At 36.2% G+C, this 26,051-nt stretch overlaps 1 protein-coding gene and 2 long non-coding RNA genes across 7 annotated transcripts in view; 2 read left to right on the top strand and 1 right to left on the bottom strand.

The window, feature by feature from the left end:
- Positions 1 to 8,310: 8,310 nt before the first annotated feature.
- LOC139984788 (uncharacterized) lies at positions 8,311 to 12,369 on the bottom strand. The gene is made up of 3 exons (XR_011799194.1): positions 11,929 to 12,369; positions 10,285 to 10,499; positions 8,311 to 8,508 (listed from the first exon to the last, which is right to left on the bottom strand). It is a non-coding gene; the product is annotated as an uncharacterized lncRNA (long non-coding RNA).
- A 2,707-nt stretch (positions 12,370 to 15,076) lies between these two features.
- The window catches only part of LOC139985118 (NLR family CARD domain-containing protein 4-like), a 273,181-nt gene continuing 262,206 nt past the window's right edge, over positions 15,077 to 26,051 (top strand). Inside the window, exons 1-3 of one of the 5 annotated variants that reach the window (XM_071999337.1) lie at positions 15,077 to 16,011; positions 17,806 to 17,927; positions 18,321 to 19,840. In XM_071999337.1, the coding sequence (XP_071855438.1) occupies positions 17,906 to 17,927; positions 18,321 to 19,840 (1,542 nt within the window). In that variant the 5' untranslated portion in view covers positions 15,077 to 16,011; positions 17,806 to 17,905. The remainder of the gene's footprint in view (positions 16,012 to 17,805; positions 17,928 to 18,320; positions 19,841 to 26,051) is intronic. The other 4 variants (XR_011799294.1, XM_071999338.1, XR_011799295.1 and 1 more) reach the window with 4 other exon arrangements.
- Positions 19,847 to 23,928, top strand: LOC139985161 (uncharacterized). The gene is made up of 2 exons (XR_011799323.1): positions 19,847 to 21,536; positions 23,125 to 23,928. It is a non-coding gene; the product is annotated as an uncharacterized lncRNA (long non-coding RNA).

Genomic DNA, 26,051 nt, shown 5'->3' with positions numbered 1-26,051 from the left:
AAATTCAGACAATATGCTGATATTGTTTCAAGCACTGCCAACAAACAAAACTAAACTGCAATAATATTTTTGATGAGAATCATTGGTTCCGTACAAACTTCAGCCTTTTTTAATTAAACTCACGTTCTAAGCTCGCCTGATTATCACCTGATATTAATTTTGTGGACTCATATGGAAAGGTGGTGATCATTTGATCCGTGCATAGTCGACCTCGGGCCTTAAGTGTGTGTTTTATACCTTCCAAAACGACCGTATCGCGATCTTTTGAAAAAAATCAATGTACCGATATCATTTACTGATATCGGCTAAAACAAATTACAGTAGTTTAAACATTTCTCTTTCATAATCTTTTAACGAATCATCATTAATCTGAACTTTACTGTATGTCGTTTTCCGATTAAAAAAGTTTAAATTTTTAGTCCAGTCGGATTTATGTGCTTGCATATTCGTTTATTTTACAAGGACGCTAACTTCAAACTACTCGAATTCTCAGACCGTTTGATCAAACTGCATGGCTAAACTTGCGCAACTAACTTCAAATTCTGTTCTTTCATATTATATAAGCCTATTTCTGATTGGTTAATGTTCACTGTATGTCTTTTCCCCATCGAATGAAAGTTTCTGTTAGAAATTTTTCTTCGAAAACCTCATTATAACGCCTCATTATTTATTCATGAGCTACGTCACGAATCAGCTTGTGCATCAACAACATTCTCACTGATGCTTCGTCCGACAATCGTATTGTGATTTCTGAGGTGAATTTCGAGATTTGTTAAGTAATATGCAATGAAATAAGATGACGACATTGCAATAAACATAAATTAACAAGTTGAGAATCCTATTTCATAGTTTCCTTTGAAATAGGATGAATATAGTGATATAAATTGCCCACGTAAACGTTTGTAGCGAACGTACAGGCCTACCGTGCTTTATGTATTAATGCATATGGTTTCGTACAGTTAGGTTAACACTCGTATGTACGTAGGCTAAAGCTATCGCTAGGACTATCACTGGTTGTTTGTTTGGATGATACCACTGTAAGTGGGTAACTCTTTATTTTGCTTTTACAACCAATTGATTTGTAACAAATGTTATTTTCTCAAGTTCGATTAAAAGGTGTGCAGACAAATAAATGTATAAACACAACGTCATGTCTCAGTGTTCGTTTACATTCACTGCTATAATTATTTTAGCATCAATTCATTTAGAAACAAATACAATCCCCTTGCCGGTAATGGAACAGTCCGCCTGTCAATATGCATATTCATACCGGTGACTCATAACATCGGCGGATTTTACTCTGTGTGGCTTTGTAGAGCAAATGCTCTTTTATAGCCTAAACTTTTCCATATGGTTGACACCGTTCGCATTCCATGCTTTCCTTCTCAGTCCAATACGATTTCATGAAAAATGTTTCTAGTGGCATTCCTTTTAACGAATTTGAAGTTCGAAGGTGAGGGGAGCTTCACCAGTACGCCCTACCATATTGATAACATTTTCAGTTAAATCGTTACACCCCCCCCCCCATTCAAATTGGGTTCCTACGCCCATGATCAGGACCTACTATACTGGGCTGATGTATTATCTTGTAAAAGTTCGTACATACGAGGCCCTAGTACAAACCTGTGCCAAAGACCCTGGATTCAATGGCAGTAGTTGTTGGTAATCCCACAGCTTAAGAAACAAAAATTTAAATCTCATGATATTCGAGGTTAAATCATTGTTCCATATTCGATGTTTTTTTTTTCTCCACAGATTTAACTATTCGTTGTTACCCGTCGAATTTCATAGTCGTGTAACATTGACGTCACTAAATGAAAATAATGTTGAAGGTAATTGAAAAAAATAATGAAAAATAATGCTTTACTTGAATATACATTTTATATAACAACAGGCTTAGTGTTAAAATACTTGTTACAAATACACTGGTAACACACGTGTATTGTTTCATTTTTAATGTATTCTTTGCTTTAACGATGACTAGCATCCCTTCTAATTATTAAACACCCTTTAAGAAATCTATACGGAATAAAATACGTAAAACAATTGATCAGTGTATATAAACCAATGGTTGTGGTATCTAGTGATGAAATTATGACAGGTATATGTGACGTCATTGTGCTTTGTATGACGTCAGATACTTGGTATGACGTCACATGTAATTGTACGACTAAAGTTTTGGGCTTAAGATCTAAAGGATGGTCCTTAGAAAATAAGTTATTTTACTAAATGTAAGACATTTCCATCTATTTTTAGTTTTATGGTATCCATCAGAAGTTTGGTATCGTTTGAATCTCAACTCTGGTACTTGGCAGGTATGGATCAGTTTACATAATAACAAAATATCAATAATGTGACTTACTTTATGATTCATGAATTCTTTTCATAATTTTGTAAAAGAACATTACATCATTATTTCTACTATGTCAAATTTCTCTCTGTCAGAAATTCCCTGGTGGATTTCTTTCCGAATCATATTGCGTTGATTTTTTTTCAAGATTTTAAGCAAAACTTTAGGTTGACATCAACGCACCAATGTTAATGAAAATATTAGTGAGTGTTTAAATGTAATCGCATGAAGATAGAAGTAGCTTTACGCCACGCTGATCTGAGTGATGAATTTGTTTTATTTTTTCCAGCACAAAATCGACAACACTGATCTCACTGAAGAAGACTACAATAGAGTGGTATGTTCAGTTTACAAGACTAAGATTAATGGTTTTGTGTCTTTGCCTTTGCTTTGATTTGATGTTACGATTAATTTATAGTAATAATCAATATTGATGAGTAGGTTTTAGTTACCCAGAAAATAGTACGATACTTTGTCAGATCTCCTTTATCATTTTCATTACCTATTCACTAACCCTGTCACTGACCCCATCACATACCTATTCACTAACCATGTCACTGACCCCATCACTTACATATTCACTAACCCTGACCCCTTCACTAACATATTCCCCTGTCACTGACCCCATCACAGTAACCCTGTAGCTGACCCCATCACTTACCTATCCACTAACTCAATTATTGACCCCATTGCTTACACATTTACTAAATGAACGTTACTGTCTTACGTTCAGTAATTGATGTGCTTAGTCAACGCTTGGAGGTCATATTATCAAATATTTGTAACTTCAAATCATTGACTCCGATATCAGGTGCCGACCCAAGAGAGGGCGTCTTCCCCTTTCCCTTTTCAACCGACATATAAGTGACCGGTTTAGACTTAACTATCTGACCTCATATAGAATCTAACTTTGCCTCAGAATGGACCATTTGACGTAAACTAAAAGTATCTGGGGTTAGAACCCAGGGCACCTTATATTGGAATTTGATTCAACGATCACATGTTAGTTATTATGCATGTAAGTCTATGTAATACTTGCACGCTGTAGATTTCATAATTACTTACGCTTGCAGACTTTATAGCAGAAGAAAAGTTGGTTTAAAGCTTGGAAGAAGTGTGTCTCATTCTGGTTCAAATTTCTTGAAACGCAAACACTCTCCTACTATACTCTCCTGCAATAATTTATTTTATTTCTCTATTCCTAGGTTTCCAGCTTCCGTGATTTGAACGTCTAATATCAGCTACGTAACTCCTGTATTGAGATTTTGAGGATATTTCGTCACCCTATATACGGTCAAATTTAAATCAATGTGACGACGTCAGAAAGATTTCAATGCATTGCTACAAAATGCTCAGTATAGAAATATTCATTTCTATTAGTGGCTTTGACCATTTGATAAAATGAAGTTTGGATAATAGTAAAAGTTGTATTTCCTTATTTTACAATGTGGTACTGTCGTTATTTATTAATACAAACACTCCTTTCATTTCATATGTCTGAATGAACACAAGTATATTTGGGAATAAGGAGTTGTAGGGGTAGGACGAGATAATTTATAATATTTACGGCAATAATAAGTTACGACCAGAGAATGAATCAAATTATTTCGCTCTTAGTCGATTTCATGTATTTCAATATATTCTTTTTGACGTATACATATTTTCAAGATACTTCTAGTAATTCATTTTATGTTATGCTATTTTCTTGCTAAAAACAATTTATCTCAAGAGTTATTTTATTTTTTGGCAATGAAGACCACCAAACTATAACGCCTCTGTTATCTCGGATATTCAACTACGGTATAATTGTTTTGTCTTTATCTTACGTTATGCTATTTTTGTTATGAAACACGTCTTTTTTTTGAAAGAACACAGCCTAAGACTCCTGAGTAACGCCATATTTTCAAGGAAACAACACACAAGATGAGAGCCAACTAATAATGAAAAAACTAATTTGTAAATTAAGAAAAAAATAATTATTTCAAATTAACCATAAACCACTTCCATTTCTCTCTCCTTCTATAATTAATGGAAATGCTTGTTACGTCATTGCTTCACATTGTTGTATAGTCATAGACTTTGCTTGGGAACACACCCATCCATTCCCTGCTATAGGAGTTCATGTAATATATGAGTTATCTCGTGATGTTTGAGGTATTTTACAATAAAAACTAATGAGTCTTAGCCTATTTTAATTTAAAGTGGTCTGTTCAGTCCAATCTAAAGCTGGAATTTGATGAGCACATCCCTGAAGTGACTGGATTGCAAAATAAGATTCTAACTCCAGTCAACAATATTCATTTCCTATTCATATCATTATTTTTGTAGCTAATAAATGTCCTATACATACATGACATAGTTATACATGACTGTAAAGTGCTGAATATGTCATTGTTATAATACTTTTAATCTTTTAAACTTCTAATCCTCTATCATATTTCTTGTTTTTGTTCATGCTTTCATTTTTGTACATGTTTACGTCTTTTATGTATCATTTTTATGTGTCCTATTTATAAAATTTATAATTTATACTGGAATAAAGAAATTGAATTGAAATTGAATAGATGAATAATAGTAAACAAAGATGTTTTCAAATCACCTGATTCGTCTGATGAAGGTGCAAGAGTGCATGTTTCGTACTGTTTATGTTTCTTTCTGATATCCTTTTATCTTTCTATTTTCTATCATATCCACTATCCTTATCTTATGGTGAAGTAAGAACTCATAATTGTTATTATTTAAATGTTGCCTTCAATTTCACGTCTTTAAGTCGGTCGATTCCGATCAACGAATAAAAAGACGGTTTTTCATCATCTGCAGCGTCGGCAGAAACAAAAATAATGCACATCACGTGATCTATCGTAAGTGATGTACATATTGGCAATGTCCGCCCCGTACCTTGAGTTTTTCTTACCAGTACTTACATGTTTCTCTTTATCCATAGTAGGTCTGTGAACTACATGAACCATACGTACAGTACTGTTACAGGTCTTGTAAAATCAAATTTATTCGGATAGAACGCTTGAGTTATATATACGTTACTGTGCTAGGTCGATTTAAAATTGCTGGTAGCTCTAATATTGATTTACTATTTTACTATAATTAATACTTTTTTTTTTTTTTGGCTCTCTTCTGATATACTTGAAAAATCCGACAAATATTATCATGAACCAAAAACATTTTATACAAAGCGCCCTCAATTTAGCATACTTTGTAACAGGACCTCTGCTGATTATGTAAATATTGAATGTATATTAAACTTACGTTATCAATTTGTCAATGAAAACACTCTCCTTAGGAGAATCATATCAACAGACTTAAGTCTAGTCCAATACCCTGGTAAGTGTTGTTAGTAAGTAAATGTCAGCACAAAGTTCACAAAACTTGTTGTTGACATGGTGTAAATATATCTTTATTGCTTAATATAAGAGGAGAAGATATTGCGACTAGGCTATAAAGTAGCTGAAAAATATTAACCAATCAGCTGCGAGCAGATTCAATATAGTCGCTGATACTATTCACCTGAGACCATGATCAAACAAGTCAACCCTCGGAAATTTTATTTTATGGAAAAACCGTAAATTGGTACAAGGCACGGATCCGTAAGGGGGAGAGAGGATTACAAGAAGGTATTTGTTAGACCTTCCACGTGTAGACCAAATTATACATCTCATTTTATATTCAAATATGTATGCCTCAGAATACCACATTTCACGTCTAAAATGTTACTTTTCTAGGAAACCTTTTCCAAATCCTGAATTCACCAGGGCCAATTGACAGCAGACGATGCAAGACAAATTTCACTACTTCAAAGCTATCCTTCAAACGTACTACTTGAAATTACAAGAAATTACCATGAAAGCGATCAGTATTGGCTCTAAACATGCTAGAGAAGTCGAATAAAGGTCACCCATTCCCAGTTTGCATTGCTCTGTTACCCTAACATCAATCCCCTATTTGACATATGATAATGTCTATTTAGTCATTTATTACTGTCTTGACAGGCTTTGAATACTTTTGAATACATTTATTGACTTTAAACTATTGACATGCTTGCGTTCATTAAAATCCTGTTTAGAATAAAAGAAAAAAGAGCAAATAGTTTTGGAGGCTGGAACTGGACTAATCTGCATTACAAATCTAGAAGTGTGTCTATAGCTTGATCAATTGTAATTTTATTTTCAATATCATGTAAATATTCAGTTCTAAAGTCCCATTGTAAAGGGTACATCATGAGTCATTGTTATACATCATTACTGATATCATATTACTACCCTATGTATTTCATAGAGTGATTTATTGTAAAATATTGACACGAGCAACGTGACTCATACATTATTACCAGAGATTTCTTATAGCGCTTCTGCATTTGATATATTTCTGCGTAGCAGCAACGCTTTTGCAGTACTACAAATAACTTACTTGTCCCAAAAAAATGTAATGTGTGTGTGTTAGCTACAAATATATCGGCTTAATAATGACATCCGTATTCATGAAGCCCATTCTCTTTAAAATATAATATTCACCTCTATGCAATCTACTAAGCGACTCAGTTGAAGATAAGTGACAACGTGTAGTTTGTAAACTACGTTTATCTCAAACTATACCGTAAACGAATTTACAAACTGTGTTTCATAGACATGTCAAATCGTTTATCTCAGCATGAACACAAGTTCTGGACGAACAGAAGTGGAATAGAAAGAATCTGATACATAAAGTAATAACTTAAAGTTGAGAGTACGTTGTGACTAATCCGAATGTTTCCAGTTTCTATATCTGCTGTAAATCTTTAAGTAAAAGGGCGCTCGATATTTTCCGTAGGTCAGTCTCTTCGCGGAAGTCCTTTCGGAAATACTTCCGTCACTCCTTAAATATTTGCTTTTCGTTGCTGTTGTTGAATTTTTCTTCCGCTTAGAGCTAAGGAACATTAAAACTGTTGTTGTTGTTAAATATAATCTGACACTGTCATATATACAAGAAATAGCTTTAAACTGCAGCTTTTATTGGTAAATATAATCTGATAGTGTCATATATACACAAACCAGCCTTAGGAGAGAACTGATCATCATTATTTGATTCCATATTCCAGAGATTCAGCTCGCGCATACACAGCAACGAGGTTCAAAGTGATCAGTAAACACGGTTTTCCATTTTTGGGGGGCTTGGTGACACCAGTTTTCACTTTAATTATCTTAGTGAATGCGTCGGCTTGGGAAAGGTGCCTTACAAAGAGGAGGTACCCCTGGCATTTAAACCTTCTTTAAACCTTAATTACACCTTAATTACGGGTGCATAGTTGCAAAATGATGTTATACAGGAGAAGACAATGATCAGTCGTTCACTTTCTTTTCTACGCCTCTGCGTCGTCATACAAATTCACCCTGCGTGTTCGTTTGCTTGTAAGTGTTGCGCATTTACACTGAAAACTTAAATTGGTTCACCGACTAACATAACGTTAGTCCATCTGGTGCCTCTCCCGACTAACATAGCCTTAGTCAGTTGCTATACCGACTAATTTATTCCTTAGTCAGTTGGACATCTTAGTCGGTCATCTTAGTCCGTCAGCTTAGTCGATCAACAATTTCTTAGTCGGTAAATGTATATTAGTCAGTTACATTAGTTGGTGACATTAGTCGGTCTTTACCGACTAATTTATATGAGCCACCGACTAGTTTATAACAGGTTTTACATTAGTCAGGATAGTGCCTCTCCCGACTAACCTTTCTTAGTCGGTATAGACTGACTAGTTGCACTGACTAGAATCACTGAAAGAATTAAACCCGACTAGTTTCACTGACTAGCATCACTGAAAGAAAAGAGAGCAGAAGAAACACAAATAATGTGTACGTTGGCAGTATTTATTTCTGATAAAACTTCTGATGTCTACAAAGGCTGACTTTCGACAGATAGAGAAGAAATCACTGTAAACAAAAATCTGAAAATCTGATTTTGTTAATGGATCAAACATGAATCGCAAAAGTATAGCACTGCACAATAATGCAAAGTTGAATCTTGGGCAAGGGTTCCTCATGACTTTCGTTTTAAAGTGGTACCCCAAATCGACACCAGTTAAGTCTTCACGAACAAAGAGTGTTTCTCTTAACTACAAATGGCCTCCCACTTGTCTTCAGGAAGCCAAAATCTGCACCATTATTGACCTGTGAACAGAAAATATGATATACGTGTAAGCACAGATACAGATATAGCACATGATAACTCACATTATCATAAACATACATTTACATTAAAATTTTATAACATATTGGAAGGTATACATTTAAATCTAGGTCCCTCAAATTATAAGCCAGGAATAGCAGCTTTATCAAATAATTATTAGCTTTGAACAGCATAACACCAAGTTATTTTTCAAAGCTTAATAATTATGTTAATCATGTTAATAATGATCCCAATAGACCGGGAGCCCAGCGGGTTTGGTTAGCTGGGAAGGTAACCAATTGCCTTGTACATCACAATGTTCACAGTGCATTCCTGTATATGAAACCAGACGACTGGCAAACCGACTGTGGTGAGTGTGGCTGTGAGAGCAATTTTAAAGTCACCTGATAGCTAACCTAGATCAGTTTTCATGGTAACACATCAAAGTAAGTACAATGTGTCAGGTATGGCCCCAAGAGCAACAAATGGCCATTGTCAGTAATTATTGGTGGTGGGGTACCCCTGCCAGTGATCTATAATTGACCCCTCACGGCTGACCTAGGTCAGCTCATGAGGTAACCACTTGAAACCTACTGGAAAATGTTGGTTAGGACTTCAGATACAACTGATGGGCATTGCCAGTAATTTTTATTGGTGGGGTACCCCTGCCAGTAGACCCCCAAAATGCCCATCCCCCATTGACCTAGATGAGCTCATGATGTAACCAGTTGAAAACTACTGGAAAATGGTATCACTTCATATGTAAGGGATGGGCATTTCCAGTAATTTATATTGGGGGGGGGGGTGCCCCTGCCAGTAGACCCCCAAAATGCCCATTCCCTCATTGACCTAGGTCAGCTCATGAGGTAACCAGTTGAAAACTACTGTAAAATGATTGGCAGGACTCTCTATGTAAGGGATGGGCATTTCCAGTAATTTATATTAGTGGGGTACCCCTGCCAGTAGACCCCCAAAATGCCCCCCCCCCCCCCTCATTGATCTAGGTCAGCTCATGATTTTACCAGTTGAAAACTACTGGAAAATGATTGACAGGATTCTATATGTAAGGGATGGGCGGACTCTGGCAGTGGTGGCCCACCAATATAAAATACTGGAAATGCCCATCCTTACATATGAAGTGATACAAGTCATTTTCCTGTAGGTTTCAACTGGTCAAATCATGAGCTCACCTAGGTCAATGAGGGGATGGGCATATTGGGGGTCTACTGGCAGGGGTACCCCACCAATAAAAATTACTGGCAATGCCCATCCCTTTTATCTGAAGTCCTAACCAACATTTTCCAGTAGGTTTCAAGTGGTTACCTCATGAGCTGACCTAGGTCAGCCGTGAGGGGTCAATTGTTGATCACTGGCAGGGGTACCCCACCACCAATAATTACTGGCGATGGCCATTTGTTGCTCTTGGGGCCATACCTGACACATTGTTCTTACTTTGATGTGGTTACCATGAAAGCTGATCTAGGCTAGCAATTAGGTGACTTTAAAATTGCTCTCCCAGCCACATCCACCACAGTCGGTTTGCCAGTCGTCAGGTTTCATATACAGGAATGCATTGTGAACATTGTGATGTACCAGGCAATTGGTTACCTTCCCAGCTAACCAAACCCTCTGGACTCCCGCTCTACAGATCAGTGAAAATTTGACCAAACTTATGAAGCTTGCACGTAAATGATATACTAGACTGTTTTTTTTTTAAAACAGGTTATGAAAAGTATCTTTAATATCATTAAACAGTTGGGTACAATAGTTAAACTCACTCTTCCATCTTTTTTCTCTATGGTACTTGTTCCTTTGCTTTTTGGACTCTTGGATAAACTCTTTTGTTCTGCAAAGGGTACCAATATATCATCTTAAAACATGTCTTTAAGCCATATATAACACAGTTCTCCTCTTCTGTTGTTGCCTCCACACTGGTGTCGTACATCACAGGAAACCTCACCCTTGACTTAGATATTTGGCTTTTCAATTCCTGCTGGAAAAAAGAAACAGCAAAGTATTCATCATTTGAAAAAGAAAAAAAAAAGTTGTCACCACAAAGTTATGTGAGATTTGCTTCCACTATAGTCTCAAAAAACAATCCCAAAGTTTGAAGCAGACTGTATAAAGCTGAAAATTTGAACGAGAGTGTCATCACCATTGCAACCAGAATCAAATGCCCAGAATACAGAGATAATAAAACATGGGCTAAATCTTTGTTTGTTTTTATGATCTTTAAAAATATAAAATTGAGCCAACTTATTTATAGGCATGATCGTTTTTAGTTGTTATTTTGCTTGCTCACATAACAAGCCTGTTTAGACCTAGGCTAGAGGAGAATCAGTACTTTGTTACACTAAGTTTGTCTTTCGGTTGTTTTGATTTAGTCTTGCTAGTAGTACTAAAGTATATAATGGACCGGCGAAGACTAGAGAATACCCAGAGTTTTAGGAACTGCGTTAAACTGTATGATCTGATCTATTATTTACGTCAATGAGTTTCATTCAATCTAGGATCAAAAAGAGAAAACTAATTAATCTTAACCTTTAAACTTTGCTACTAAACAGATATGCTTGAATTACAAATAAATGTCAAAAAAAACATCATAATCTACGAATCGATGCATATACATATACATAAACAGAAAAATTTGAATTCGCGCAAGTGAACCCTGCACTACATTGGACAGAAAAAAAACGTGCAATTAGACCAAACTATACATACTAAATTTTCCGTTACTTCTACATAAAATATCAATACAAATACAACAACTTACTCTTTTGGCAGTATACTAAAAGCACATGTTATAATAACTTCAGACTATCAAGCTTTCCTGAGAAAAAACGGTTAATACTTCTTACAGTAAACAAGTCGACCGTGAAGGAATGTCGCAATTTTTTCATGGGCGTGACCGGAAATTAAATACTAAAAAATGATAAATGAAAAGGTTAAATAGAACTGAAGCGTGCATCCTGACTGCTCGCAACATATAATACCGTTGACTAGCCAACATAATTTGTTCAGCCTACTGTGACTGTACGTTTGAAGGTCTAGCCTTGCTTATTCAATATCACAAAGCCTACCCATTTAGATTCACATGGGAAATTACAGGAAATCTTTACCAAATGAGTGTAGACTTCAAATAAACTATTGAGACTTATAGTTCCAGCATTTGTTTGGGAATAAATTAGAAGATTATGTGCCACTGTTCAATCTAGCCCAATACACACATAACACATTTTTAATTGGTGTTTAGAATGCACACTTTAGTGTTGAGAATGCACTGCAGTACCCAGTAGAAGCCTATAGGCTACTCACTGTCATTGCACTTGAGAATTGCGAAACGCCAGCGTGACAACGGTAGCGTTACACTAACCATAATACAGTACTAGTGCCAGTGGCCTAACAATTAACTTTAATTTTACCTTCAAGTTAAAGGAATAACAGGTAGGCCGATGATGGCAGTTAATACCTCCATTCTTCTAAAGACCTTCTTGGGTGATTTACGGTTGAAAGTTGCTTAGAGTGATCGTATGAAACTATGCCAAGTCCAGCAAGCTGCCGTTGCCTCTCGGTTTCTAAATTGAAGTGAATCGAATTGGGTTAAAATACATTAGTCCGTCGACACCGACTAAGCTACGATTATGGCGTAAATCGGGTGTCCGTATCGTTCTTAGTCCATGGGTTAAAATACCTTAGTCCGTCGCCACCGACTAAGCTGTGATTATATTTTCCTTAGTCAGTGTAAACTGACTAAGAAGCAGCGATGAAACGAAGATTTTTGCTAGTTCGTGTGCATTGACTAACGTTACAGACTAATTTAACGTTAGTCCGTGGCAATATTGACTAGTTTATTTTTTCAGTGTATGATATCGTGTTATTTTTAAGTATAGTCTTGTAAGCTGTACAGATAACGCACGTTATGACCAACAGTTTGAACTCTATTAGGACCTATATGATAGCACCCTTGGATAGGACGCTGGAGAGGCCCATTGAAAAAAAAAAGTGGCAAACGAAAGTAAATAGCCATGATATATACATTACTGGATAGAATAATTGTGTTTACAATACGGCGTAATCTGCCCCTAATCAAGTTATCCGAATAAGTTAACTTTGATTCAGTAATTAACACTCTTGGTAAGCGTTCCGCGCGTCCTAAGACACTAACTAATAAACTATATGTTTATGAGAAATGAATATCATAAAGAATCAATAACTCTAAGAGAATATGAACCAGCCAATGAGAACACGTGGATAAATTACATGATAACGGGAATTACTTCTGTTTTCATCTTTTCTAATAAAAACGAACGAACTCATAATCTGCCTATTTCGGAATGTTTATTAGGGCACCACGTGACCTATTCCTGTGCATTGTCTCCTTATATAGGCATCGAAGATGGTTCAATTCAGAAGGGAGGAGCAACAGATATTGAAAGCAGTGGGACATATAACAACTTATTGCTAAGATTATGTCTAAGATAATAATAAGGAAAGGGTGAGAGGCATTGGGTCAGTGGGACATGTGACATTCATTTAAAGGGAAACAGCGCCAACATCTTGTAGAGAAAATAATCTCTGTGGATATCGTACCACAAATTTCAGTAAAAACGGTCTTAAAACAAAAGAGTTCTTTTCAATCATTTTCTTTTGTTTTTAACTGCAAGGGCACTTTAATATTACAACAATTTAAAGGGTTCTTTTCATTACAAAAAAAGGGAATTTCTTATAATAGGAACCAATCTCAACGTTACCCTGGTTGCATCGATGAGCAGACGAAGTCCATGACATAACAAGATTCACAATACTGGTTGCTGTTACTGTGTGATGTAGAAAATCTTCAGTACGATCAATATGTAAAAGAGATATGCTAAGTAATGTAAATACTGCAGGGAAAATAAGCAAATCACAGACAAGCAGGTAGGTTGAGGCTCTTAAAAAATTAACATACAATTAAGACCAATAATCCAATTCACTGAAAATGTATAATAACATAGTATGTGTATCGATGTGCATAACAAGATATAAAGGACTGAACATTCCACAGCTTTACCTTACACATTTCAATTATGGCGGTTATTATAATAACAATTTGACACCATTAGCAAGAAAAGTATATTTGATAGTCAGCCATATACGCCTTTTACACTTGGATTCAACTAATTCCCTCAAACATGTCTCCTCTGTGACACATCCTATCTACTCGAGCCCATTATCAGCGTCTGGATACCGTGATTGTGTACTTGAGCAAATTATCAGTCACTCCATAAACCATATAAATTATTTGCATATTGGACGTTTGCAAAAAGGGGGGAGGGGAATAAAGTAGTAAGAAATATAGAAATATCTCAAATTGCTACAGCTTCCGGGGCTTCGTCCCCTGCACCTTACTGGGGCTTTCAAATACATTTCAGTAAAACGGAATTCCTCTTTGAAATGTATTTATTTTGTTGCTATAAAATGACTATCAGGGAACATTAGATATCTAACAGTGAAACTGGTGCAGCTGAAGTCCCAGTGAGACCCGCTATGGCTTAGAATACATTCGGGTGAAATTTAATTCCTCTCTGTGGATGTGTTGTCTTGCTTAAAACTCGATACGAGTTTCGACGTATCCAGAATGGCTAGGGACAGGGAAATGCCCCCCTCTCCGACACGCAAACATTTAAGGGGACGCAACCGGGGTTGGCAAAAAGCAAAATCGACAAACGAAAAGTAGCCATAACATATATGATACTGGATAGGCTGAATGTGTTGATAGTATGGCGTGGTCTGCTTCTCATCAGGTTTTCTCTCATTAGCCACACTATGCATAGATCGAGATTTCTCTGAACAAGATACATTTCCTTCAGTAGTTGACACTTCTAGACAAAGTTACCTGCGTCATGTGGTACGGGCTTGTCGTCTCTAATATATAAACAACACCTCATTTGAGTCACTGATATATCGATACCTGCGTATATATCTGCCTATATACGTACTATTGTGTACTTTAAATGTTTTTCATCGTTATTATATAACGTACCATGAGCACAGGCTGGGGCCTAACAATCATATTGTGCGCTAAGGAGAAATATGTGGGGGCTATAAAAATATGGGATATGTGACCAGTGCAAAGAGGGGACCCGGTAGCGAGCTTTTTTCCAATCATGATTGCAATTATGTGTAAATAGTCTGTCATGATTGGTCGGAAAAGTTACGTCATCACCATTGTAATCTTCACTTTGAGGTTAACAAAATGTATTCGTTGCAACAAAGATATACCCGTCATATATTTACTGTGTTTATTCAATAGTTTCCTCTATATATGATTTAGCGCAATGAAGATACATATAATTCAACAGTTCAGTTTTGGAAGTTAAGCCTTGATTATTCGCGTACCATTTTCCAAATTTTAGACAGTCCTAACCTAGTCGCGCAGTTCACTCACGTATTGTACCAATTCAAACTATTGCTGTTGTCACGTTTAGCTGATATTCATTAAAGACTCTTGAACTCTCGTCTTGAAGTTGATCTTATGGGGGGGGGGGGGGTGGTCAGTTGGTAGATTGTTGCAATCATTCGGTGAGATGTGGACTCGGGCTATGGTTGTATCATCACCTCTCACTTCACATTTTAAGTATGTATCAGTGAAACATTGCGTTGAGGGTTACTTATATCGACCTGCTTTATGGTCTTAATATACATCAGAATGCACAATTGTATGTATATATTTTCTTGATGGCTGTAACTATTTCTTCGTTCTTCCGTTCATTTCCATCATGTCCTGCTGAAGTTAATCAACAACGGAGACATGACCGAGACGATCAATTTGAACAGAACAAAATATTATTTGTTGCTAGAACGGACACCTCTAATCACGGACACTTGTAATCCTAATATTACTTGTTAAATCCTGCTCTATAGCTCATATCTACAATCTCTTTTGTCAAATTGTGTATAATTTCTTTCCTTTTTTATATTTGTGTACTAAACAGTGGTTTTACGTTCTTTTCATTTTCGTAAACCAAGACATATTCAGAGTTGGGCATCAACGCTTGTAGTTTCATCTACACAGTTTTCGTACTTTACAGGCATATTACGCACATAGGACAAAATACATCGGAAACTTACAATGTTTGCGTATTAATTAAAGTAACAGAGAGCAATGCATATACGTACAGCAGGTACCTTTGAACGGCTGATTAACAGAATAAACACAGCAAGGGATAATTACCAGATATGAATTTTATCATCAAGTAAAGTCTTTGATTGTGTAAACTATTAACAACAAACTTTGAAACCAGTTACAACTAAAGGCTGATTCCTACCGATATCTATTTAGCGTCCAGGATCGTATGTTCGAACGTCACATGACCTACACGACGCCATCTTGTCAATTGGATATTCTTCATTCCTGTTTTCATATGTTCTTCTTTCATGATTTGCATATGTTATTAAAGTATTAAAGGATTCTAGACTTAAATTCTACTCTGGATGATAAACCCCAAAAAGCGATGATCGTACTGGTAAGTAACGTACAGGAGACAGTAATGGTGTAAAGCTATATATGTACTGATATACTGAACACGTCATTAATAACACAGGCTATATACTGATATACTAAAAACTTCATTCATAACACAGGCAATGTTAAATTTAAAGTTCAATTTATAAGAATTATAACCCATGTCTGTATGATCATATTTCAATGTCGATTTAGACATTTCATTAATTTGAAGTGAAGAATTTTAAACTTATGTTATTCAACTCTTATTATGTAAATCCTGGTTATTCAATAGTTTATTCATGCAACTACAACGTATCTCTTCCAATCAGAACATGTGCTATCCTTTCACTTAATTGCTGTCAGATCAGATCATAAATATACTAACAGTGAGTCTTGTCGAAACAGAAATGTAGAATTGTTATACTTTCATAGCAGGCCTTGCGCCTTTAGGTTTAGGTCCAACTTAAATGAATGAATCGGGATAGAAATCATTAAATAGATTCCTCAAGGTATAGGCTTATTTTCAGATTGCAATTATATGCATGAGAGAGATGCATTTGTCTTACTTTCTATCCGTACGGAACAAGTAGTAAACCATGTAGGATGAATATGGACCATTTGATCAGTTTTACTTAGATAAATCTAGTGGGAAGTGTATGGAACATGATATAAATTAGGCATATATGTGGGAACTGGGAAGTAAAGAGAACATTGAAAAACTTTAAATAGGCTTACCCGGTGGGAATGTGGTTCTTGTCAGTAAAACCACGGTGAAACATTACAGTATTCTTAAACTCTACAATATTCCTGATAATTAGGAAGAATATTAAAACAATAGAATAATCAGATTAAGTTTAAGAGTTTAACTGATTTTTAAGATTTCTTGTTTTGTATGATAGCCATCACGTGACTGATACTTTTGCTGTATTAGGGTGACGAGAACGATGCATGGTAAATGCAATTTTACTGAAATCATTAGCAAACTATAAATCATGTGAGATTCAAACTAATATAGCTTATAACAGAACTGTTACTATTATTTTCCTCTGCCCGAGTCTCAGTCGTGCCGCAGCAATTTAACTTAGGCTAACGATTTTATCCTGGTAGGCTAATACTATACACACGTGTGTGTATTGATAACAGTGTGTCATTTCTCTCTAATTTCATCAAAGGTTACTGAGGTTACAAAAAGCTTACTGAGGGAATAATTACTCAATTTGATTTGATCCTGAACGTTAATATTTCGTCACGTGCGCGCTTTGTATTGCTGCATTACACACATTAAAGACCACATTGAAAATGTTTCAAAAAGAAAACAGATTTTAACCTCACTGTTTGCAATGAACCTTGACTATAGTCAAACGTATGACGTACGTTCTTATCTGATGTCACTATCGATTAGAATCGATAAAATCATAAAATCTAATTCAAGCAGATTCGTTAACATGCAAATAAATAACCGTTGTATCTATGATTAAGAGAGAGCCTCGCAATAGTTGTGAAACCTGCCATCTCAAACTGACGACCTGTAGGTGACATTCTTAAAGGATATCATGATTATTGATAACAAAACAGAAAGTTGAATTCTTTCAGGGCGGGTTAATATTAGATTACTTCAAAGGTCGAGGTTTTGTGTAAACAATAAACAGTAAATAAGAGATAATACGGATAGATTCACTTTGTTGTAATCTTTGTCGAGCCAGAGACCTGTTAGTAACGTGATTGGTTCTGTTGACTTATATAATTATACATTGATTTATGATTGTTAAGTTAGTTTTTAACCAAGCATTCTGTATCAATATATATTCAACAGATCATCGCTTTGAAAGATAATCATGGATAATATCACTCAACGGAAAAGAAAAGTGAAGACCCAAGTTTATCCCGCGAAAGTTGTTGTGACGTCATAATCGATGGAGCGCCTTACAGTGCAAGGTTGTTGTAATTAGGCCTACATAGTTTTGTATTAGTAACTTAAGCATAAGAAAGCTATTGTTTAAAATAAACATTGATAAGGATTTTAGCCTCAGCATTGTAATTACTCTTACAGTGCAAGATCGAGAGTTCAATGTGATTGTTTTCATGGTTTTGTTTCTACCTTATTAATTTGACCTAACCGATTGGAATTGTTATATGTAGATATGAACGCATATAAGGCGATATAAAATTGCATATTACTCCGATTTAACTGGTATAATTTTGTCGTTTACAGCGACTTCAAACATATTGCCCGCCATAATTGTTTCCAGTTTATATATAAGCACTGACACACCCCACTTTTATTGAACAAAACGTAATGTTTACATATCAAATTTTGCTTTTTTTCAGACAAAAAGGCCATACTCATCAGTTCTCTGAAGAACAGATATAAACTACAATATGACGCAATCCAGCCCATACCGTACATCAAGGACAGACTATATTGTGTGGACAAGGTATTTGTTGAGGGCGGTACAGAAATCTACATTGTTGAAGGAGCGACGAAGGAGAAAGAAGGAACATGGGTACGTGTGGACTCGTACAAAGATATCTACAGAGACCCTCGAATGAAAGCCAAACGGCGCATCATAGAAGCAGAACCCGGGTATGGTAAGTCAACAGTAACCCTACAGCTCGCCTATGATTGGTGCAACGGTGTAAAGGAGTCACCTTTTAAAGACGTAGAGATTATAATTCTTCTCCGGTTGAGGCAGCTGAACAGCAAGATATCTATATATCAAGCAATTAAACTGTTCTTAGCACCAAACGATCCTCGTATCAAATCTTCTGATATTAAAAATATCATTGAAAGTTGTTCTTCTGCTAAGGTACTCCTGGACGGGTATGATGAGTTTCCTGATAGGGACGGAACTACAGGAAGTGACGTAGGACGTATCATTACTAGCAATCTGTTTAAAGATATTGATGTTACCCTGACAACCAGATATCTTCCGAAGGATTATGACAAATCAAACACAAAATATGTTAGGTTAGTTGGCTTTGACGAAAAAGCACGCGACCAGTACATTCGCAAGGCTGTTACTGGGGAAGACGAAGAAAGCGTTGCTAAAATTAAGCGCGCTTTGAAAGAAAACCCGATCCTGGATGACCTATGTCAAGTTCCTCTTTTGTTTGCAATGTTTTCTCACATGACCCACGAAAAGACACATTTTCAGAAATTTAAGTCAGTTACCGGTTTCTTTCGCTACATGATTAAATGTTTCCATAGTCACATGAGAAATAAATCACTGGACAAACACGCAAAAGAACACATGAGCGAACATGAAAGTGAACACGACGAACTGAGTAAAGTAGCATTTGAAGGTCTCTGCGGTGAAAACAAACAGTTATCATGGCGTAAGGATGGACTCTGTACACGACTAGGTCAAGGGTTTTGTCAACATTATATTGCAGTGGGTATCTTGGTAGAAGAAGAAGTGTCTGCTGAGACAAACGAACAGACTTCTACTACAGACATACAGACAAGGACTGACTTAAGGTTCTACCATCAACTATTCTGTGAATGGTTTGCGTGTTTTAGACTGGTAGAAGTTGTAGCTGCTACAAGAGGTGCATCTGAGCTGGAGGATGTTCTTGATAAAGTGGATCCATTTAATCTTCAGTACCTCTATCGATTCACCTGTGGGATAAGCCCAGCAGTTGGGAAGAGAATAATAGAATACTTGAAGAGCAGGAGAGACGGTGATAAGTTTGCCATCCTCTGCATCCTGGAACAAACTGGTGAGGTAGATGGAATCAAGGACACCGCCAGGGATCTGTGTTCAAATAGAGTTAAGATCAGTTACGACGACAGCAAGCTTCTTCAGAGATCCACCTTCCAGCTCTTGGAGATTGCATCTAGATTTGATGTAAGTATGTTCATCATATACAAAAGTTTGATACGTTAGTTTTTGTCAACTATACAAAAAGAACATGATGTTGATTGATTAAATAAATATACAAAAAATCAATATCAAAAATTAATAAGAATAAAATCCACTTCATGAATGTTTATATTAAATTCAGCAACAAACAAATCTAGATAAATGTATATTACATTAAACTACACACCCCGCCCAGAGAAAGTCACAAATTATCAATGTATTGTTTTATATCAATTACATCTTGTTTCATCGATGACTGTTTCGTTATGAGATATCATTCAAACCCATAGGAAGTATAAGCAAAGATAGTTCAAGAATTAAGTTTACTGAAATACATGTCTCACATAATCTAGACAGACAGCGTTCCATCCGTTCGTAAATACTCAATTCAGATCTTTAAATATGTAAAGAAAACCAAACTGTGAACTCCAAATGGTCAAAGAGTTAATGCAATAAACGCTACAACTGAGAAGTTACTGATCGAATCTACACAGGCCCGTACAAACAATTTTTCTTTATTCATTTCTCAACATGGCCTTCTGCAAAACTTTGAAAGGAACATAAGATTCAATACCGTACCATTCACTGGTAGTTATGTGAAACCTGTTGTAGAGGTGAAAAGAATGATTTATACTGATATGCTTTACAACACTCAATCACAAAGAACAAGGTAACACTGTAGATTGATTCCACGATATATTCGAGTTTTCGTATGGATATGTTGTTATTGACGCTGCAGGAAGGTTGATATGGTATATAGCTTTAAACATTTCGAAATTAGTGTTGTTTTTTATGTAGGGTGTTCCTATCAACGTAATGGACACTGCATGGCGGTAAATCAGGCTAATGTATATATACCTTATAGTAAAATATTGTCTTAATAGGTAACTCTAGGCAGAATTGAAATCTAGGGTAAACATATCCCTTGTAGTATTCTAGGGTAGACATATCTCTTATTGTAATCTAGGGTAGACATATCCCTTATTGCAATCTAGGGTACATATCCTTCATTACCCATAAAAGTGTTGTTTCCAATGAGTTTTGAGTTGTATCTGAGGAACTAACAGTCTACAGTATTAAGGTACATTGTAAGGTCACTTTAATTCATGGAATTCACTTGTTTATTTTTATTCATTTCTATAAAAGTAAAAGTGTTATAGACATTCAACCTGGACTGTCAGCAGTGTATTTTAATGTTCAACAACATTTCCATATAACATTCCAAATGCCTAAAATCATCCTTAAAGTTAGCCACTGGTTTTACAATGGTCTTATAACTCATTTTTTCAACTTTTGATTTACCTTCAGTACAAACACGACAAACAAATATTTATTCTTTAAATTCCACATAAAAAATAAATACATATTAAACTGCATCACTTTAAAACTGGCCGCGAAACAGTGAATTATATATTTTGCATAAGGTGTCTGCGAGGTTGGAACGGGGCCACAGAAGTGGTGTTAAGTTGATCATTAGAGGACCCCTGGTGGAAGTACAGGGGTAGAGTCATATTCATTGTAGTGCGCATGCGCGCTACACTCATCTACATGGCTGGCTGGTGAATGCCAGCTCAACATACATTCTTCATAGCAATCTCAAATTCACAGGTTGGCTACGCAGGAAAAAAACCAGACCCAGATTTGCAAAGAACTGTGGCGGCGAACAGTTAATTCTGCACACGTAAAGAAATAGCCCTCCTTGAGTAGCATACTTCTTCAAAACAATACGTAACATTTTCTACTTTGGTTTCATTATTCTCAAGATAGGTAACATTTGAACGCATTTGAGTTAACAACATCCTGCGAAAAAAAAAAGTTGCAAGCAACCAATGTTAATCGTATTTATCCGCAACGACTCGGTGTTATTATGTGATCTCGGGCACGGACATCTAGCCTGTAATGTCATGGCATTATATACTACAAAGTCATAGTTAGTTTCCACAGCTAGCGGCCCCGTACGTATATGGCGTATAATTACGTGTTTTGGATGATGAACCAGAGCCAGGAAATCGACCAAGCAGTTTTGTTATAGACCGGCGATTGTTACAGTACAATGAGAAACTATACCTATAGTTCGTTAGAGTAATCGTGCATTGGCCTTCGGTGTAAATCACTGTATGTTCGTAAAATTTCTAAACTAGGCGAGGATCATAAAAATTGAAGTAGGGAGAATACGCATTTGGGTGCCAAAAATGTGGCAGTGGACTGTAGTTTCACAGGTAATTCTTATAAGAAGCGATAGTAGAAGCAATTACATATGAATCTAATTACTTTACTAGTGTAGTCTGCACAGCTGCTGTATTGTTATTCACTGGACCCTGGATATAGTTAACCTAGGCTCCTAGACCGGCTGTTCTTTCGGATGCGATATAATTAAGCCTAATTTTAAAAGTGTTAACACCTCAGTTTACTTAAAACTACCGATAGATCCACATGCCAGAATAACATCGAATGACGGTTATGATGTCCCAGGGTTATCACTAGCAATTCAATAATAGGAAAATAGGCTACTACCCACTTTGCAATATTGACATTATACTGATAACTGCATGCACATGCTAACATGGAAGTGTTAAACAAAAGTAGGTGTGTATGGGAAGAGTGCGGGGAGGAGGGAGGGTTGCTTTTTCACGGCATTTTTAGGGACAACTAGGCTATGTCACTATTTGAGTGGAGCACTAAAATAATACAAGCAAGAAAAATTGTTTGCCATGTGCCTCTCAGATACCGGAAATGACCCTTCCCAGACATTAAAAGTTGCACAAACACTCCACTTACTCGAGACATTATAGACAAAAAAAAAATCGAAGTTGGTTTTTAATTCAGGAGTATAGTACTTACCACTCTGGTCGCCATAACATGTCTCTGTTGTGCAAAGTACACCTACTCTTTCAGAAAAAAAGCGGGTATAATAAAATTCAGTTTCAAAGTCGAATGCACAATGTACCGTATATGTCAAGACTTACAAATGATCTGGCTTTTGGCCGTACACCACAAAGCGCCCTCACTTTTTCAAGGCTTCACTTCTTAAACAAACGGCGATAAACTGTGCATTCTTCCTAGTTGAATTTCTATGACGAGGATACAATAACGTTAACATGTTGTTCAATTTACCAATTGGCCAATCAGTGTCCAGTACCGGATATTCTCTGTCACGTCCGGAACACGTGTTCGTCGTGATTAACAACCGTTAATGGGCTTGGTTGTCCGGTTAATCCGTGCCGGTTTTAGTTATAATTGTCTTCGTTTGTATTGCAGTCACATGCTAGCTAGAGTAGGCCTACTTTTTAGAAATATAGCCTAGCTATGGCCTACAGTACGTCAAAGGAACAAACGCCGAACTGGCATATTACAGTTGTTCTAGTTATTTGTAGATGTTATCACATATGCGGACTGGACGTAACTTTTACCTTCTATATATGACATCTGTGTATGTGACTTATGCTGCTTGAGTGTATCAAGTCTGTATCATATGCCGTTTAGATGACTAGAATGAAACTAATCGATGCTGTTAGCTCTGGAATGTCATTTTGTTATTTGTTCTAGAAAATACCAATTTATTAGGGAGAAGATATTTTTTATCTGCATGGTCCTTTAAAGCTGCCCTATAAAGTTGATCGGGACGCATCTAGAATATGTTCCTCTTTTCCCAATGAGAAAAAAATACATCTTCGTTATCCATCTTTTTTAAACCAGATGATTTAATACGTAATAGAAGTGAAGCATCTTATCTTCAATCTGAAAAGATCTCTAGTCATATATCGTAATAATAATAATATCAACTAACTATGAAACAATTATACGATACCACGGAGTACACGTCTTATGATCTTTACATTTGTTTGTTGTGTAAACAGTGACTGTCATACAACGGTAGTAAAATATATTCTAAATTGAGTGTGTGGTGCAGGCTAAGTAAATAGCGATAACAATAGGCAAGCTAGTTCCTGATAACGAAAGGTAGGTTAGATGTGGAAAAAATATGTTAATATTTATATAATAAGTTAATGATAACGATAGATAGATACGAAAAGAAGGATATTCACATTAAGAAGAAGAAGAAAAAAAAATAATAGAACGGGAAGCCCTGTTTGAAAAGTCCCATTTTCTCATGTTCTGATATGAAACAAGTGAAAACAGGTTTTATTTTCTTTCTGGAAATCACTGGATTATGCTGCTGGAAAACATTTGTTGCTTTTATCATTTTTCTTCAAGTTACAATGGATGACACTTTATTGATTTAAAATTTACTGTTAGCTGAAATTTGAGTTGAGTTTATCACATTGCTTTCACCAGGCCAATGATTTTTTAAGTCAATTCACAAGTATTTCGCTCAAGTCATTTGATTTTATTGTAACTCAAGTCAAGCGTAACAACGTAACAGCTGTAAGCCTACTGAAAATCAACGACCAATGCTCAATAAGGCATCTTTGTCAAGTGTTGCGGTCCTGTGTTTGAATTTTTTTACTGAGCTCTTATTACAATGCTATGGAGAGAACTCTTTTCTACAAGAGTAGTCATATACACTGGGCAGCAACTAAACTTCAGTGTAAAACAAGCACTTTTGCTCTCTCTCAATACGAATATGTAACGTTAATACAAAATCATGAAATTAACTATTCTGTACAGAAACTAATCTTGTACCACAAGGAAGGGCAGGGGAGGTGCAGCTATACGAGAGGGGAATAGGCCCTCAAATATGTGTCTGCCACCCTCTGAAAGAATCAAACTGGAAATATAGAGGTATACATTATATAGGTAACATTATTGTCTCGGTTTTCTTTTTTTTCTGTTTTTGTTGGTTTTAGCTATACCAGGTGGCAACATCTGCTCCGACTGTTATTACAAAGTACCCAATATAATTTGTAAGGGTATTACGGTGGCTCAGAACGAACATTGACCACAGAAAATCATGTTAAAAGATGCTTTGTCTAATTTACTCTGCTTACCTCGACTTTCGACTATTATTCCCAAAAAGAAACTGACTTTACATGTTGCAATTGTGTGGTTGTATTTCTGATATTTGATTTTTTTTTATAGAACATTTTAGACTGATATCACAAACTTGCGACGCTATATCGAAATTGAAACGTTTATCATGAATTTTTGACGTGTACCTAGATATGTCGACACCAAACGAAAACTGAGAATATGAATTTAATTAAAAATCGATCGTTTGATTAAATCGTATTGTTTCGCTAACAAAGGATCCAGCCAAATGACTCAGTAATGCCTTAAAGTACAATTGCAGATGAGTGGAGCTGGTGTCGTCGACACTGAAGAATGTTACAAAATGTATTTCTTGATCTAACAAGTGAACTAAGGAAGATGTGATAATGCATCCCCCCTCCCCTCCAGCCACACCTCCCGACTCACACACCTTCCTTTGACACTCAATATATTCAGCCTGTCGGTGAAACGAATATCACCTTTAATTTGGGTTATTAATAATTAACGTCTCAAGAACACTCCGCGACGCCAAATTCCATGATACTAAACTACTGCGTGTACAGGGCTATGCGCTGAATGTTAGGAAATATAGAACAGAGACCGTTTATAACCATCACACCTCACCCCCTCACATCACTAGTATTCCACGAAACTTAAAGACATTACAATGTGACAATCATCTCCTGTTTAAGTGATATACAGTTGTGATGTTACAGAGCACGTGACATGTCTCCATGCTGTAGGTCACATGTTTCATCTTACATCGAGTGAAACATGGGCTTACTGTGTACTATGGCAACTGTGTTCAACTATTACATTGTATGTAAATACTAACAACATCAAACAAAAAGACAAGTCGTTCCAGGCCTAAGGGAGACGAGAGGGGTAAGTCAACAGCTGAATAAGAAAATGTTCTTTGAGAAATTTGGGAGCAGTATACCGTTTGATGATAACAAAATAAAGTCATGGGTAGCATGGTTTAGATTTCAATTATAACCAGTAGGGCCTACTCTACATACGGAGTAGTAGTACAACATACTTAGTTTAATAGTGTAACTATTAACGCTATGTTAACCAGAAAGTCCCGTGACTTAGTGATTCCTTGCCAATATGAGAAGAAACTTTAGATACAATATTTTCTAACGAGCTGAATTGCTGAGCAGAAATGGCAAGTCTTGCAGAAGTTAGTAATGCGAACCTATGCAAAGAGGGTCGAAGGTCAAACAAACTTTACTTCTGCATAATT

The sequence above is a fragment of the Apostichopus japonicus genome, chromosome 17 (genome assembly GCF_037975245.1).
Source record: "Apostichopus japonicus isolate 1M-3 chromosome 17, ASM3797524v1, whole genome shotgun sequence".
Taxonomy (NCBI): Eukaryota; Metazoa; Echinodermata; class Holothuroidea; order Aspidochirotida; family Stichopodidae; genus Apostichopus; species Apostichopus japonicus.
The sequence above is the reverse complement of the archived record's forward strand: the minus strand, read 5'-3'. Positions and strand labels throughout refer to the sequence as shown.